Here is a 17,500-nt window from a genome sequence, read left to right as displayed (position 1 = left end):
TACAGTTACGGGCACATACTACACTATTTATGAGGTGCAAAGCTTTATTCCCTTAATTGCTTACTTTACTCATTATTCAATTGAACTTTGTTACTTCAAAATGTTTATTTGAATTCGTCAAAATGAGGAAAGTTAACTCTGGTCCCGTCAAGTGACCCGATGTCTGGGCGTCGCCGCCGAAGAAGAGGAGGAATGTAAACAAGGAATATGGCGCGCCGACCATCCTGTAACCATCGTTGCCGGTTTAATGCCAAAAACGATCACATATCGCGGTGAATTCGAGTGCTGAATAGTGGGAGACAGTTTGGTGGGCCAGTTTGAATAGTGTTTTATGGTTTAGCGGCGAAGTTTCCGGTGTTTTAATAGACTAAAGAGTGACGTTTGTAGAGTGACGTGCCGGACGGGACGAACCCATACTTGCAAATGAATGACAGAATCTAGTAGTATTCTTTTTTTGTTTTATAAGTTTTTGGGGCCTAATTTAAATGGGAATTGATTTATTATGGACAGATAAGCTCCCTGGGAAGTGATGTTTAGTGCCGTAAATCGAAAAAGATGGTACATGGGCCAGTTATAAACGTAAATATGAACACTTCTCAAAGACAGTCAGTCCTATTCCAGTTTGTTAGTTTTTACTGTTATTCGAAAATGATTTATTTATGTTCGTGATATTTACCATCTTTATGTTTTTTACATTCATTCCCAATGTTGCTAGTACTGTACAACACTCATTTGGTTTTTAACCTACAGGGTAAAAATATGAATGGTCACCTGTGGCCTCTACCATAGCGTGACCACCTTCCCAAAAGTCTGAAATGTTTAATTTGTGACTTGGGAGTGTAAAACTTCAAAAAATTTTGGCCTAGGCCTAGATTGTGATGTGAGAGAAAAATCGTTAGTAATCTAAGTTATCGAGACATGGCAGGTACTTGGTGACAAATTGTGGTTTCCTATACCTAGTATTTTGGTTGCTTACCTAGTACAGTTTAAAGTTAGTTTTTTTGTGGGTCAGCTGTAAGTAACTTAGAATTTATCTTTGAAACTCTATCCTATGGTAAGGGGACCAATGGGAATGTGGGGTTTTGGTGTGGAGTAAATCACTTGGGAGAATTACTAGTATGCTGTACAACTCTATCCTACAGTAAGGGAGAAAAATACCTTTTACCCTAGTGGTCTTTGGTTTTACCAGGTAAGCCGATTATTTGAGAAAATTTACCTTATGCTGATTTTTTTACATTCCTCTCTTGAGGGGCTGCCTGCTAAACAGTTTTCCATGGAGCTTTTCTTAGCAATTGATAAAGAAAATGGCCAACATTTCATTTTTGGGTAAAGCTGCAGAAGGAATACCAACGTTAGGCCACCAATTTCCGTACGTTACACTTTACTGAAAAGCAAATCAAAGACATTTTGACAGGGTTGCTTCCAAACCTAACCTATGCTAGGGTGCTATGCTCTGACCTGACTCTGGGAGGGAGGACTTTGCACAACCTTTGTGAGTGGAATGACATGAGTAGAAGTCTTCTAAATCATTACCTTGTACTATTGGGGTGGGAGCTAGGTTATGCCAGTGAGCCCGTAGTCTGTCTACTTCATTGCAGGGCGTCAAACTGCATGCAGTGTATTCATGTCACACTGTGGTTTTCAGATATGCTAATTGTGAATTTGAATAAATTTTTAGGGGTGGTAAGCTATTATTCAGTAGAAAAAAGAAGATAAACAGTAATAAGATTTTCCTATCATGCCGTAGGATGTAGGGAATTTGTGTAGATGGAAAAATGCCAAAGCCGAAAGTGAAGGAGGATGCCATTGCGAAGCCTAAGCCGTTAAAGTTTGACAGTGGGGACTCTGTGGCCAGTTGGAACACTTTCAAGGGGCAGTGGAAGTCCTATGAGGAAGCCAGTGGTTTGGATGAACGCTCCTCAACTGAGAGATTAGTGACTTTCTTGAGGGTGGTGGGCAAGGATGCCATCAACATCTACAACAGTTTCTCCTGGAGCGAAGAGAGAGATGCCAGGAATATCGAAAAGGTGATTGAGAAATTCGAGACACTCTGCCTCTCAGACAGGAGCAGCCGCTTCCATCGCTACCTCTTCCACAAGAGGGAACAGGAAACCGCAGAGAAGGTTGACGATTACGTGGCCGACGTCAGGAATCTCGCCGAATCCTGTGGTTTTGGAGATCTAAAAGAGACACTGATTTGTGACAAGATAATCTTTGGCTTGAAAGAGCAGTACTTGAAAGAGGAGTTGCTGAAGTCAGAGGAAGTGGAAAGCAATAAAGTTGTTGAACTTATCAAGGTCAAACAAGAAGAACAGAAGAAGAGGGAGCAGGCGGTGCTGAAGGCAAAAGAATCAAGTAAGCAAGTCGTCATTTCATTTTTGTGCGAAAACTGATGTTAACCGAAACTCTGCGATTAATGGCGTTTATGGCGTGATAATGGCTAATGACACCTCTGTTAAGTTTATTATGGTGCCATAACTCTATTATTGGCACCTTAATGCGCCAATAACCGAAACTTGGCCCGATAAGGCACCATAAATCATAGATTTTAAGGCGCTAGATAAATGCATATAACCGGATCGCAATTAACCGAGTCCGCCAATAACCGGGGACTGCCTGTATAGTCTTTCACAGCACTGACATGTCATCATTTTTATCACTTGAATTTATTGTATCACTTTTTTTCTAACATCATGGGTTATGCAGACAATGCCCTACTTATGAACAAGTTACGTTCCAGCCAGCTGTTTGAATGTCGAATTGTTCGTAAGTAGGTTACTGTACTCTTCATGCTGTTTTAAGTACAGTATAGTATGACATAAAATCAGTACAGTACTTGGGTATTGGTGATCTGGTTTTTGTGCTTATCTAGTGACAAAAATCAGTGATTTTCGCCGCTGGTATCCACCACAAATCTGGTATTGGCAGTAATACAATCCTTACAGAAGCGCCAACATCCTGTTATCAGTGCCAAAAATGGCCAACTTTTTGTTTTTGGCAATTTACGGTTATCATTATGCCATTGGAATGGAGTGCATGCTCTGTTGACTTTATTTTATTTTGTAATTTTTTTTTTTTTATATAAGTTATCCTATTTGACTGGGTGGTTTTTATGTGGGTTTCCAGGTTGCATCCTGCCCCCTTAGGAGTCCATCACTTTTGTTTGTTTGTTTGTTTTTTTCTATCAGTCATTCAATTCAACTGGGTGGTTTTTATAGTGTGGGGTTCTGGGTTGTATCCTGCCTCCTTAGGAGTCCAATACTTTTCTCACTATGTGCGCTGTTTCTAGTAGCACACTCAGTGTCATATGACTTTTTTTTGTTTAGCATTGGGCCCCATGTCCCCCCAGAAAATGGCAAATTTTGTTTCGACAGAATTGTTCCATTTCATTCTGGCTGCATGAAATGATAAAGCAAACATACTCCTCACCTTACATTTCTGTCACAGAGTTTAAGCAGATTAGTTCAGATGGCATCAGAGGAATGAGTGCCTCTCTGGCATTCAAGAAGAACTTGTCTGTTCATAGAATTTTGAATGCTGGTTCCTGGCTTCGGCAGACCACGCTCACTTCCTTTTCCTGAAGGACATTGCCCACAGGTCCTTGGACACTTTTTCCCTTGGGTCCGTTGGTGGCTGGTCAACAAGTTGTGTAGCTCGTTGAGTGCCCCTAGCAGGATAGTTTGTATCTTACCTAAGATGATTATATGGAAGAGAGAATGAGGGTTTGTTGGTCTCCTCCTTTCTCTTTTTTCCTTTCTACTTCCTACGGGCAGGTTGAAGACTATAAGATACGTCATAAGCTGGAACTGGTATGATGATACAGGTGAGTGTGTTAGCCATACTGGTTGCGGTTCTTTGGTTTGTTTCTATACAATAAGCAAGTCTGCTTCTCAGTAGCACTTACTCCTCTCTCTGACAAGGGGAGGGAAAGAGTGGGTAACAAACCCCTGTGGCCTGCATGGTGTGTTGCTTGAGCAGACAGAGTTCTCTTTGCCTTGCACGAATGCATTGAATCTGGACATGTCTCATTGTTATTTAAATCCCAGCAGGTTGAGTTTTTAGGTACTCGCTTATCTGTTCTCTCATCAGCTCAGGACCCCCTTTTTAGAAACTCTATCCTCCAGGAAGGGTGGCCAGGTGGGCTGAACCCCTCAACTGGTTCAGGGTGCTTGTAGCTCCCTCCAAGTAACATATAAGTCTATCCTATTGTTAAGACCGAAGGTTTGTTAGCTATGAAAATACAAATTGATAAAAATTTGTCATATTTAGGTTATGACGTCAAATAGATGTCTGTTCACTTCAGTATATCCCCCTTCCAGAAAATCAAAGAAAAGGAACGTGGATAATGGCTGACGACCACGAGATGATCGAGCTCGAGGACGACATGAATGGAGAGGAGGAAGAGGCCGATTATGAGGAGGACCGGGAAAATGGCGCTGAGAAAGGGGATGAGGATGCGTTGATCTTGAAGGCTGATAGCGACATCGAAGAGGTGCAGGAAGACGAAACGGCAGAGGAAGGAGGATCCGTGCCGGGGGAGAAGCCAGACGAAAAGCAGACCAAAGAGACGCCGCAGCAACCACCAAGAGAGATACAGAAATTCACCTCGGAAGATTTCAAGATAGAGCTCAGGGGTCTTCCTCGATATTTCGCAATGGGTGTAAGTGGGTCCCTTCTATTATATATATATACATACACATAAATACACATACACATATAAATATATATATAAGCTAGTTTTGTTCATGAATTTTTTGAGTGTATTGAAAACCCTTGATTTCTGACTGCTTGATTTTCACATTTATTTTGTGTCTTCTATATTGGGTCACTTTCCGGTCAGCCTTCTCCCCCTTCCTCTGTCTAGTGCATCCTGGCTTCTTATTAGACCTTTCTCCCGCTTGTCATCTGTTATTTTATCCTTCCATCTGAGCTTTGGCCTTCCTTTTCTTCTCCTTTCCTCCACCTCCATTCTTATTACCCTTTTTCACACATGAAAAATTGTTATTTCAAAATGTGAGGGATTGCGTACTAAAGAGAATTACTACTGTAGAAGAATACAGATACCACCAAACTTACCAACAGGTTATACTCCATATGGCTATTTGTATGTTGGATTGTTCATAAGTTCGTTACTGTACTACTCATGGATCCTATTTAAGTACAGCATGATATCAAATCAGTACAGTATTGTACATTTTTTCATCCTAAAACATAATACACTGTGCATACAGTATTATATGTACAGATTAGGAACACCAAACAAAATCTGAACCTACTGATGCTAAAGGGGAGAGCTCTGAGCACAATTCTCTGTTGCCATCCCGTTTGTTTGTACCTCTGAATATTTGGAAGTTGAACGTTGGTAAGTAGGGTGGTATCTGTAGGAAGTGTAGCAGAATGTCTGAATGTTGTTGGAGCCATTTGTGTATTCCCCAAACATCTCTCAGATTGATTTCTCTTTCCAGCAACTGAAGAAACTGCTGAATGAGACGCTGCAGTGAAGGCTCACAAGATCAAGCCGGCCGGCAACAACAGAGATTGGGCCTACGTCACTTTCCGCGACGAGAAATCGCGGACCAAAGCGTTGGCTTGTTTTGGACGAGTATCAGTGGAAGAAATGCACTTTCACCTGTACGGTAAGTTTCAAGGTCTTGTGGAGTACATCGCGCTCGCAAAGTTGGTTTTTTTGCTTTTTGAGTGTAGCTGGGTCATTTCATCAACTGGATCCCTGTAGGGTTGAGTTGCTTTGTTGCTTTGCAGCGTCCCATTGGCTTCTAGTCAAACCCCTTTCAATTCATTGTACTCTACGTCCATTCACTATTCCATGTGTTTTTTAACCATCCACACTTTGATAACATTTGGTCTTAGTGCATCTGCAAGGTTTTCCTCCTGTTACACCCTTCAAACCATTATACTCTGTTGTTTGGCATTGACTAACCTCGTAGGTCCCAGTACTAATCCTTGGAATCCTTTGGCCTGAATTTTACATTCCATTCCATTCCATTCAACAACTGGAGTAGATAGTATATACAGGCAGTCCCTTGTTATCAGAGGACTGGGTCAATAGCAATCTGGTTTTATGGCGCTGGTCCTAGCCCCATAAAACCTGCGATTTATGGCGCCATAATTGGCCAAGTTTCAGTTATCAGCGCCCTAAGGTGCCGATAGTATAGTTGTGGCACCATAACATACCTTAACAGAGCCACCATGACCCAAAACTTGGCACCATAAGCGCCACACCGATAAATGGGGACTGCCTGTACATAGAGATAATCCTATCAGAAGTCTTTGACTAAAATGGTATTCATCAGTTACATTTCATTTCAACTAGATCTACTGAACAGCAGAAGCACCAATATGCAGTCAATGTTCTTCCCTGTAGAACTTCTCGGTTCCAGAGGTCCTTTATTCCTCGCACCGCTGGACTGTGAAACAGTCTCCCTACTGAGGAATCTGTGCAATTTGAACTTCGAAAGTTCAAGCGAAGCTGCTATTCTGCTTGCATCTTAATTCTTTTTTATCTATCAATCATTATTTTTTATCTTTATTAAGGGGGACCTCTTCCCTCTGTATTTCCCCTTTAACTCCTCTTACATCTTCCTTATGAATACCATAGTCTTTGGAAGCTTGAATTTCAAGTCCGTGGCTCCTGTGGTGGACTTGTTCCATATGGAAAGGGTCCATCTTCTGAATTAATAATAATGATAACAATAATAAGAGGCTAGAGATTGTTTAATATCCGTTGGGTGCGGCTGTTATTTACCCGAAGGCCAGATCCCAGAATAATTTTTGGAAGGTACTCCAGTGAAATGTTGATTTGTATTGGTCAATTATTCTCTCGTTTTATTTTTGCCCCCAGATTGAACAAAAGCCGTGGAGACCCGGTTTCGGGCCTGGCCAAAAAACGTGCGGCAGACTCCAACTTCCTCGACGGTAGATGATCCGGAGTCCAGCATCCCCATCAATGACGGATAGTCAAGAGTGTGAGCCATATGCTCTCCGCACTTACGAAGATCAGGTGACTATGGCTTCTTTTTTAAATCTCTGGTTGAAAGCCCTTATGGGCTTAAACAAACACTATACAGACACCAGCCCTATTATGAACATCAACTTTAGAACTTCGGAGATACTTCTAACAAACAAGTTCGCAAATGAAAATTGTGTTCAGAGCGCTTCCCTTTGCCACTCGTAAATTCAGATTTTGCTTTTGCGAATTTATTCTGTACCTACAGTTCTGTATGTACAGTAACTGTGCTTTAAGATGAAAAAATTGTACAGTACTGTGCATATTGATTTGATTTTGTAAGTGTACTTTAATAGGCATGAAGAGTACAGTAACAGCCTACAAACAATGCAGCATACAAATGGCCGTTCCTGGACGTAAAACTCGGTCGCAAGTAGGATGGTGTCTGTACTTTGATCATTGTTTTCAGTTAACTCAATTTTCATTTCTTGTTTTTCTCTTGTTGAAAGGTAGTGCTGTCAGTGCACTTTACATGATGCACAATAGCCATTACTTCAGGGTCTTTGCAACGTCCCTTTGTTTCCCCAGCTGTAACCTTTCTCATCTCTTTAACTGTAACTCTGTTCATATTCTCTTTCTTCCATCTGACTTCCCACCCTCTCTAGCAATTATATCAAAAAGCAACTGCAAAACATTTTTCTTTCATGTTACACATTTCAAACCTTTTTTTCCCTCAATTTCACTTTGTCATGAATGACCTTATTGGTCCCAGCACTTGGCCTTTGGCCTAAATCCTGTACAGGCAGTCCCCGGTTATCGGCAGGGTCCTGATAAGCAAAAACCGCCATTAACCGAAACTTGGTGAGTCATGGCTTATGGCGCTGATATTCGATGAATGGCATTGGGTATGTTATGGCGCCATAACTCTATTATTGGCGCTGATGACAATAACTCGGGACTGCTTGTATTCTGTTCTATTTCATCATTGTTCTCAACTGTTAACTTAATTGTCACATTTCTGCCTTGCCTTGCAGCTGAAGGATAAGTACAAAGCAGGTCTCATCGCACTGAGGAAGCTCGGAACGAAATGGCGAAGACCAACCCCGAGCTGAGGCAGTGGGTGAAGTTCCACAAGCTCCGGCGAAAGGGCCAGGTGTGCGAGGTGGAGGAGATTGTCCCATCGCCCCAAGTTGACGGTTATCGCAACAAGTGTGAATTCACAATAGGTGAGTTGAGTCTTTGAATAGCCAAAGCTGCGGTGAATTCTCATTTTGTAGATGACCTCTGGGAGTGAGTGCAGTGTAAGGGATCAGGGGTACTGTAGACTTAGTCGGCATATCAGTGGGGAATTGACCTAATTTGGCAAGGGGCTTTGCCCCTCCTGGACACCCATAGTAATTCATGACCTTTCTCTCCATTCTACCTAGAATCTGGAACATTTTTATTTCTTTTTTTTTTTTTTTATCTTAGTTTTTGTAGGTAAGTGTTTTTTTTTTTTTTTTCTCCATCAATTTGTCCCATTTTGAAGACCATACTTATAGTTACTACAGATTATGAGTTATTTAAGACACTCTTGCCTTTATAGATTAGAGGGAATGATTAAAGTAAGTACATTTTTTGCTATCTGTTTTAATATGATTTTTCTGTTTGATGCTGAGCACATGTTGTACCATACGTACTTTTCAGGAGCTGCTGCCAATCATAGTTTTCATACCTCTGAATTGGATACATGTATGATACAAGTTTCAGTTGAACATGGCTAACACTGAACATGTATATGTCTTGTATCATTCTGTCTCATACATACTTCAAAGGAGCTGTTGAATAATTGACCCCAGTACATCTTGGTTTCAATATATGATTGAAAAATAATAGTAAAACTTGTTTATAATTGAAAATTGCAGTGTTCTAATGTGAAATATTGAAATTCTAATGGTATAGATGTAGTTATGTACCCAAAACATCTCATAATCTCAAGTGGGTGATGTTGAGATACCATTAGTTTTCTTGAGTTTTATTTTTCCGCGACAATTAGATTTCTCTTTCCAGTGTAAAATTTCATTGTTATCCAAGTTCTAAGCATAAATGAACAAAGTTTTATCCGTGTATTGTAGTTCAGGAAGCAATAGAATGGTTACCTATTTTTTGTTTTTCAGGCTTAAAAAAAAATCCCCAAAAACCAAGCTTGAAAACAAGCTGGTTTTTTTCTGTGGGTTGCAACCTTAATGCTATCTAACTCCTGCATTCCTCATACTTTACCAAGAGCAACTTGACTCGTCCTAAAGTTATTAATTTAGGCACAGGAGAACTGATTGAAGTTCTCCATTTTCAGGACATGACTGTAGCAGTGGGGATATAGTTATTCTGATGCCATTTACATTCTCTTTTACGTCAAGTGTTTTGCAAGCTCTTTGCCGGTTTAAATGAAATAATATTTATTGCATAGGAAAACATTTGCAAGGAAATCATCTTGAAAGAGTTTGAATCAAGTGGAGGGACTGTTTGTTGGGCCCCTTTCCTTAGTTTTGCACCCAAAATTTATGTTCCAAATAGTTTGGCTTCATGTTACATAAGTTCTTAGTTCCAGGGGTGCTTCAATAATGACACAATCGTTCCAGGGGTCCTTTAATCCTCACACAATCGTTAGGGGTCCTTTAATCCTGACACAATTGTTCCAGGGGTCCTTTAATCCTGACACAATTGTTCCAGGGGTCCTTTAATAAACCTGACACAATCGTCCAGGGTCCTTTAATGCTCACACAATCGTTCTAGGTGTCCTTTAATCTTCACACAATCATTCCAGGGTCCTTTAATGCTCACACAATTGGACTGTGGAACAGCCTCCCAGAGTTGTCATGCAATTGAAACTTCCAAAGTTACAACCCTGATACTATTCTCCATACATTTTAATTCATTTCTATTTATTTATTTATTAATTCTTTTCTCTTTTAATAATTGCTCTCTCTTCTTTATGTATTTCCATTTGCCTCCTCTTACTTCTTAATGAACACCGTATTGTGTGGAAGCTCGAATTTCAAGTCATTGGCCCCTGGGGTCTTGTTCCATATGAATAGGTTCATCTTCTGATTACTAATAATAATAATATGGTAAGAGACCCTCTTTTAAACAGGTTTTATTGAATGTTATTGCTGCTCAGCAGCATTAATTTTAAAAGTAGAGTTTTTCTCTATTGTTTCTTCCAGCGGTGTTTTCGTTACTGTTAAGGCAGGTGAGTAATATGCACCTATATTAGTCTTTATACTATACCACCTCTAGTACTGTATAATGACTAATATAGGTGCATTACTCACCTGCCTTAACAGTTACGAAAAAGTCACTAAGTATAAGAAAAATGGAGAAAAAACCTCTACAAAATTAATGCCATTGAAGCAGTATAATATTCAGTAAAATAATAATCATAATAAACTGATTAAACCATTGCAGTAGTGAGTATTTGAAGTTAAATTAATCTTCTGAATTTTTCCTTTCAAGGTATCAACCCAGAAGATGGACTGCCCACCGTTGGTTTCAGAGTTTCCAGCTACAAGTCTGGGAGTTTGGCTGTCGGGCCAGTTGCTCATCTAGTCCACATTCCTAAGGCTATGAAAGATGTTACAAAGGTATTTTGATAGTTGTGACCGATAAAATTGCTTTATATCATTTTGGAAAGTTACTCGTAATAGATTTCACTGGCCAGTACAGTTAGGAGCGTGTTGTCTTGTATTCTCGGGGCCAGAGTTGCTCCCTGTCAAGGGGTGAATAGTGAGACTGTCTACTGAATGGTACTGCCATGAGTGACGTCATGGTCAGGAGGTGGGGTTACCCGACTGACCTTTGCCTGAGAGGCAGTAGCCTTCAGGAGGACTGAAACTGCTAACTTTTAGCTTGTTGAATAACTGGTACTAATCTAAAGTCCTATAACCATAGTTCAAACAGTAAAAGCCTCTTAAACCTGACATAATTTTTTTTAGAAAGTTAGACTCATGAATGATGATCCTATTGACATTTGCTTTTTTTGAAGAATGGATAAATCTAAAGTTAGTTTATATCTGTAGTTCGAATGGGTGCTCTGGTGATTTCTCTCTGGGACATATACCCCATTATTCACAGAAAATTCGCCTCTATTCGCACTATTTGTCTTTTGAGAAATTTTCAGTGGGTTTTTCTTGAGTTTTAACTAACAAAATAGACAGTTTTGTTTAAGCATTTTTTCTATAGGCGTTTCTAGCTATTTTGGGGGGTGAGGGGGAGGGACCGGGTCTGGTACTCATCCTAAACAAATACAGGGACACTACTGACATTTGCTGTTGAATATGTGGTCAATCCAAAGTGAGATACAGTGGACCCCCGTATTCGTGTTCTTGGGATTGCACGGACTCACACATTCATGTATTTTTCTATGAGAAATATCCACAAATTCCTGTTTTTTTTTTAATCAATTTCGTCATAAAATGCACTTTTAAAACTATTAAAAAAACCAAGTATGAAAATTTTTAGTGGGTTTTTCTTGAGTTTTAACTAACAAAATAGGCTGTTTTTAGTGTTTTTATAGGGGTTCCAAACATTCGTGGGTTCTAACTATTCACTGGAGGCGGGGGGGTGTCTGGTACGCATCCCCTGTGAATACGGGGGGGACCACTGTACATCCGCAGTTTGAATCGGTGATCGAAATCGGGCGCCCTGCCAAGAATGGAACCTGCCGATAACTGGGGATTGCTTTATACCACTTTTGTGGAGTAGTTACACTGACCACATTTTTGTCTAAGTCGAGATGTCTTGCAGAGCAGATTTCTATCATAGCTCGTCTTACTTCCCAGTGAATGCCGTATTCTTTGAAGCTTGAATTTCAAGTCAGTGGCTCTTTAGTGGTCTTGTTCCATATGAAATAGATTTCATATTCTGAATTCCACAAGCACCTAGTGCTCAGAATGTAAAGTGTTGATAACAGTCAAATATTTATAGTGTGGTTGTTCAAAGTATAACCAGCAGTGAACATCAATTTTTGGAAATAAATCGATATGTGAAATTTTGTCAGGAACTTCGTTTGAAATTGACCCGATTCATAAAAGTCTCACAATAACATGAGTCACTGAAATGGTGAAGAAATCAACATTGGTGTAAATGTAAATAGTATAGTTTATTCGTTCTACAGATATATATAATATGCAGTGCATCCTCGACTTACAGCGGCAGATCCGTTCCAGCACCATGCCATAAGTTGATTTCTGCCATTAACAGCGCTGTGACTTGAGTTATGGCACTGTAACTTGATGCAACATCAAGTGATAGCACTGTAAAACGCCATGCATCAAGTTACAACGCTGTTAAATGCCATTAACATTACTGAAATGTGCCATAAGATCAAATTGCCCAAAGTCGGTGGCGACAAAACTGTTGTTTTAATGTTTTTCCACTTTGTAGGTCTTTCAGGAGTTTGTTCGCAGTTCAGACCACAAGCCTTTCGACCCTCTGACGCACGAGGGCGTGTGGCGACAACTCACCGTGAGAACTTCGCTGCACGACGACATCCTCATCGCCGTTGTGGTAGGTGTGGGTAGATTTTCCAAATCCATACAGGAAGACAAAACATGGTGCATTTTGTAAACCCTGTCGATTAGGAGAAGACTTGATCAAATATTAAAGTGGAATAGAATGGTATAGATGTTATTTATTTAAATCAAAGTTCTAGGCCTTCCAGCTGTCCTGTTCTCTTTCGTCAATATCTCATCTACATCTGGAACTACCATCATTTCCCTCTTGGTATTATCTCTCTCTCTCTCTCTCTCTCTCTCTCTCTCTCTCTCTCTCTCTCTCTCTCTCTCTCTCTCTCTCTCTGGTAAGATTAGATTTTGTGCAATGTGATTGATACCTCTTATTTCTTTTATAACCATGTCTCCTCTTTCAATTTTTTTTTTCAATTGTAGATTCATCCACAAGAGTTTTCAGAAGAAGAAATTGGAGACATTAAGCAAGACATCATTGTTGACTACTTCAAAAAGACGGAGCCGGTGCGACAGCCAACGTCACCTCAATCTTCTTCCAGGCATATGGACAGAAGTACGTGATCAAATAAGCAAGTTTCTCCTGAATATAAAAATACTTGAGTTACTCTGTGACTCAACAACATCTTGTAAAAATGAAAGAAAGGCTGCTTTGTTTGTTTTGAGAAATGCGAGGTTTAACTTTTGCATCACAGTAAAGATTTACTTTCTTCCATCTTACTTTTCTCAGCCCTCACCTCATAGATCCCAGCGCTTTCCCTTTTGCCCAAGTTTCGTTTTCCATTCCTAAGTAAAGAATCTTTATACAGAGCTGAATGTATGTAGTCTTTGGATATCATCAGTCATATGAGAGTTATGTTTATTACTCCAGTAATATTGTAGAAAATATTTGTGTCTATTTAACCAGACAGATATGTTGTTATCATAGGTTCTAGCTATGCAGATCAGTCGAATGATCTGCAAGCCTTCAAAGATTTTTTTGTTCCAATCGTACGCTAGGTGTTGTTTGCAGCTGGCAATTTGGAAAAACCTGTCCCAGTAGCAACCTTCATTGGAGGCTAATAGTAACTTACCTACCTCTTCTTCCCAATGATGTCTTGCAATTAGAACTTCAGAAGTTCTAGCAAAGATGCAATGAATGCATTGCGAATGGTTTGCTTTGAAATGTTCCAGTTTAGAGGTGAAATTGTAGTACCCTCAAATTATGTGTTTCTTGATTGAAATTGGTGTGGGGGATGATATTCATTGAACAAAAAGCTGATTTGGTGAGGTCCCACAGGTGTTATATCCTACTTGTCAAGCTAGGCCCTTGATAAAATGTTTAAAAGTTCAAAATTCAATGCCTCAGTATTTTACATATGAAATATACTTGTTACTTGTCCTGAAAGATTTTGTCTTCGAGTCATCAATGTTGGTAGGTGTTCTCCTCACATATGTAAGGGCTTTTTCTCTTTTGGGAATTTATGATTAATGAGAACAGTGCACAGGACAGAATTCGATGGAGATGACTCATTCACAACAGCGAACCCCATATAAAAATGGGTTGAAGCTGGGAAGAAGAAGAAGGGAACTTGATGATTTTCATTCACTTCTAAGTCAAGTTCAGTATATCTTAGTTTAAACAGACCACTGAGCTGATTAACAGCTCTCCTGGGGCTGGCCTGAAGGATTAGGTATTTTCACGTGGCTAGGAACCAATTGGTTACCTAGCAACGGGGCCTCCAGTTTACTGTGGGATCCGAACCAAATCGAGAAATAATTTCTATCGCCAGAAATAAATTTTTCAGATTCCTTGTTGGCCGAGCAGCAAATAGAACATGAACCCTGAGATCGGTAGTCTAGCACGTTACTGATTCAACCAATGAGGAACTCATTCAGGTGTAAAGTTACGGAGATTTAATGGGGTTATAGTTCTTCAGTGGATCACTGGAATATCATGCTAACCACTCGCAGGCATTGAAAAGTGTTTCGTTATTGCATACTGGCAACGTTTTTTTCATGGTACAAAGCTGGTTACTTTTGAAGCTCGGTAGCTGTATTATATTATAAAATATTCCGAAATGGGAAACAACAAAAATAAAAGTTACAATGACGCATCAAAGATGGCCAACAATTTTTAACAGATGTCATTTGAAATTGACAAAATGTTTCAGTGTTAGGAAATAGGGTGATGCCATAGGATGTTATTGGAATTCTGTTGGTTGGGATTAGGCTTTGGAATCTGAAAACCTATTGATGTTTGCAGAAACAAAGATCACATGAGGTGTATATTTGATTTCAGAGAACCTGGTCCTGAAGAAGTAGAGTTCGAGCATCTCTGGGGAGAGGAGTATATCACCGAAACGGTCCTCGGCAAAACTTTCCGCATTTCGTGCGAATCCTTCTTCCAGGTAATGGCCGAAAGGTTCTTTTGGGTACCGAAACGTAGTTTTGATTTGCTGAAAAAGGGAATTTCTTAAAGATAACTGATTTAGCTTTTTCTCTGGAAGCTAGAATTTCAAGTCTGTGGGCTTGTTCTAAATGAAGAGGGTCTTTCATCCGAATAAACTATTTTCCAGGTCAATACCAAAGGGTGCGAAGCGCTGTACGAAACCGTAGCGTCGTTTGCAGAGCTGGACGGAACTTCGGTGATTCTTGACATATGTTGTGGCACAGGCACCATCGGAATTTCTCTAGCTGATGTAAGTTCGATTAGCCTTGATAGTTAGCTGTTGAGGCAGTGGTGATCAACGTAAAGTCTGATTATGTCGGTGAATCTTGAAGAGCAGATGCAGAGTAGGGAGACAGGGATTAGCCCGAGAGATCGTAACCTTTCCTCCCCTTGGGGGTAGTGCCATCAGTACACCTCGGGTGTGCTGTAGGCATTACTGAAGGGTCTTTGCAGCATCTGTTTGTCCCCTAGCTGCAAACCCCTTTCATTCTTTTTACTGTACCTCTGTTCATATTCCTTTTCTTCCATCTTGCTGTCCACCCTCTCCTAATAACTCTCTTAATAACTCTTTCATAGTTCAACTGCTTTGAGGTTTTCTTCCTGTTACACCTTTGTAACCTTTTACTTTCAGTTTTCCTTTCAGCATTGAATGACCTCACAGGTCCCCTCCCCTAAGTAACTGCAATATTCCTGTCTCCTTTCACTGTGAGAGTGCACAAGGATGATTGAAAATGTTTTTTTTTTTTTTTCATGACTATGCATGAAATCTGGGTTATTCATGCAATGTGATTGTAATTTTTGTTGCAGATTTTCCTAGTAGGATACCATTGACATTAACAAGACACTATCCAACTTACGAACATTTGAGTTACAAGTAAACATAATCGTAAATTTAAATTGTATTCTGTAAGAAACAACTGTGTGTATTGTCATTGCAGTTTGTTTAGGTTATATGTATCATACATATGAAGAAATTACTGTACTCTATGAAATACATTACTGTATGTACAGTGTACAATACTGTACTGCGTTTAAGGATGAAGAAATGTACTGTACTGCACTTAAAAAGGCTGAAGACCAACTTACGAACAATTCAAGATATGATTGGCCATTCGGAACGTAACTCATTTGGCCATGTAGGGTAGTGTCTTTTATAAAGGGTACATTTTAAGCTAATTTTGTGTTCTTACTTTTTGCTCGCAAGAAATGTGGCAGGTGCTTCAAAAAGGAGTCAAGTAGTGGGGTTGAGCAGTTTTACATAGACAGACTTAACTCATTTAACCCTGTTCTCTTTCACTAACCATCTTTAGAATCTTGGTTCTTACTGAATGATCTGTCAACCTCATTGTGAATGAGAATGGCCAGTGAATTCATGGGTACAGCAGTTTTTTATAGACCTGAAATGTATTGTTTTAAATTTAGAATGTTTTTGATTTAGATAATTTAGGATAAAGTTACATGTCTCACATTCCTGTGTTTTCATTTTGATAACTCATCCCTGTTTTCTGCATCCTCCATCTTCAGCAATCCCTTTGTTTTTGTTTTTTTCATTTTGAGGGGGAGTTGGTAGTGCCTATATCAGTGCACCTCACTTGTACACTGTAGGCATTCCCTTGAGGGTCTTTGCAGCGTCCTTGACCCCCCTATCTGCAACCTCTTTCGTTTCTTTTACTGCACCTTCTCTATCTGAACTTTCCTCGACCCTCTCCTAGCAAATGTTTTATAGTGCCACTGCAAAAAGGTTTCTCCTGTTACACTTACTGTCAGTTTCCCTTGCAGCATTGAATGACCTCATAGGTCCTAGCACTCTCTCTCTCTCTTTCTCCCTCCCCCCCACCTTCAGCAATGCTTGAAAGTGTACGGCATCGAGATGGTGAAGAAGGCAGCCGAGGATGCCCGCCACAACGCAGACCTGAATGGGCTTCAGAATGTTGCCATTTACACAGGCAAAGCAGAAGTGAATATGAACGCAGTCATGTCCCAGTGTTCCAGGTACAAGACCATTGGAATTGTCGACCCCCCCCCCGCGTGCAGGCTTGCGTAAGTGACTGAATAAAGTTTTCTGATTCGCAGTGTGGGTAGTTATAGTCACCTTATGTTTCAGTGTGACTTATGACCCCAGTATGTTTACGTATTTCATTGAATCCCAATGTAATCATTCAAGTGTTTGGATTATACATTAAAATTGCTGAAAAATAATTATATTTATATGTTATAAAAATCTGAATTTTATGTAAATTATAAAATAAGATAATTAAGAAAATGATACATTTTTGTAACCGCTAAGGATATTTTATTTTGAAATCAATTTAATTTTTGTCAGTAATATTGTAAATGAAACACATTCTAGCTTATAAAGATGTTCTCTATAAGGGGTTAGTGCCATCAAGTGCACTTCACATTAGGCACTGTAGGCATTACTTAAGGGTCTATCAGCATCTTTTCAGCCCGAGCTGCAACCCGTTTTCATTCCTTTTACTGTACCTCCTTTCATATTCTCTTGCATCTTACTTTCCACCCACTTCTAACAATTGATTCATAGTGCAAGTGCTTCGAGGTTTTCCTCCTGTTACAATTTAAAATGTTCTTTGCTCTCAAATCCCC

General features: G+C 39.9%; 1 protein-coding gene across 1 annotated transcript in view; it reads left to right on the top strand.

The window, feature by feature from the left end:
* Positions 1 to 422: 422 nt before the first annotated feature.
* Positions 423 to 17,500, top strand: part of LOC135199038 (uncharacterized) — a 48,448-nt gene continuing 31,370 nt past the window's right edge. Inside the window, 12 exon segments of the mRNA XM_064226954.1 lie at positions 423 to 440; positions 1,748 to 2,355; positions 4,320 to 4,660; positions 7,737 to 7,825; positions 8,021 to 8,190; positions 10,457 to 10,584; positions 12,386 to 12,508; positions 12,889 to 12,957; positions 12,960 to 13,021; positions 14,747 to 14,855; positions 15,024 to 15,146; positions 16,740 to 16,936. Coding sequence (XP_064083024.1) covers positions 1,776 to 2,355; positions 4,320 to 4,660; positions 7,737 to 7,825; positions 8,021 to 8,190; positions 10,457 to 10,584; positions 12,386 to 12,508; positions 12,889 to 12,957; positions 12,960 to 13,021; positions 14,747 to 14,855; positions 15,024 to 15,146; positions 16,740 to 16,936 — 1,991 coding nt within the window. The 5' untranslated portion in view covers positions 423 to 440; positions 1,748 to 1,775.

Source organism: Macrobrachium nipponense, chromosome 25 (genome assembly GCF_015104395.2).
Source record: "Macrobrachium nipponense isolate FS-2020 chromosome 25, ASM1510439v2, whole genome shotgun sequence".
In the NCBI taxonomy this organism is placed as follows: domain Eukaryota; kingdom Metazoa; phylum Arthropoda; class Malacostraca; order Decapoda; family Palaemonidae; genus Macrobrachium; species Macrobrachium nipponense.
The sequence above is the reverse complement of the archived record's forward strand: the minus strand, read 5'-3'. Positions and strand labels throughout refer to the sequence as shown.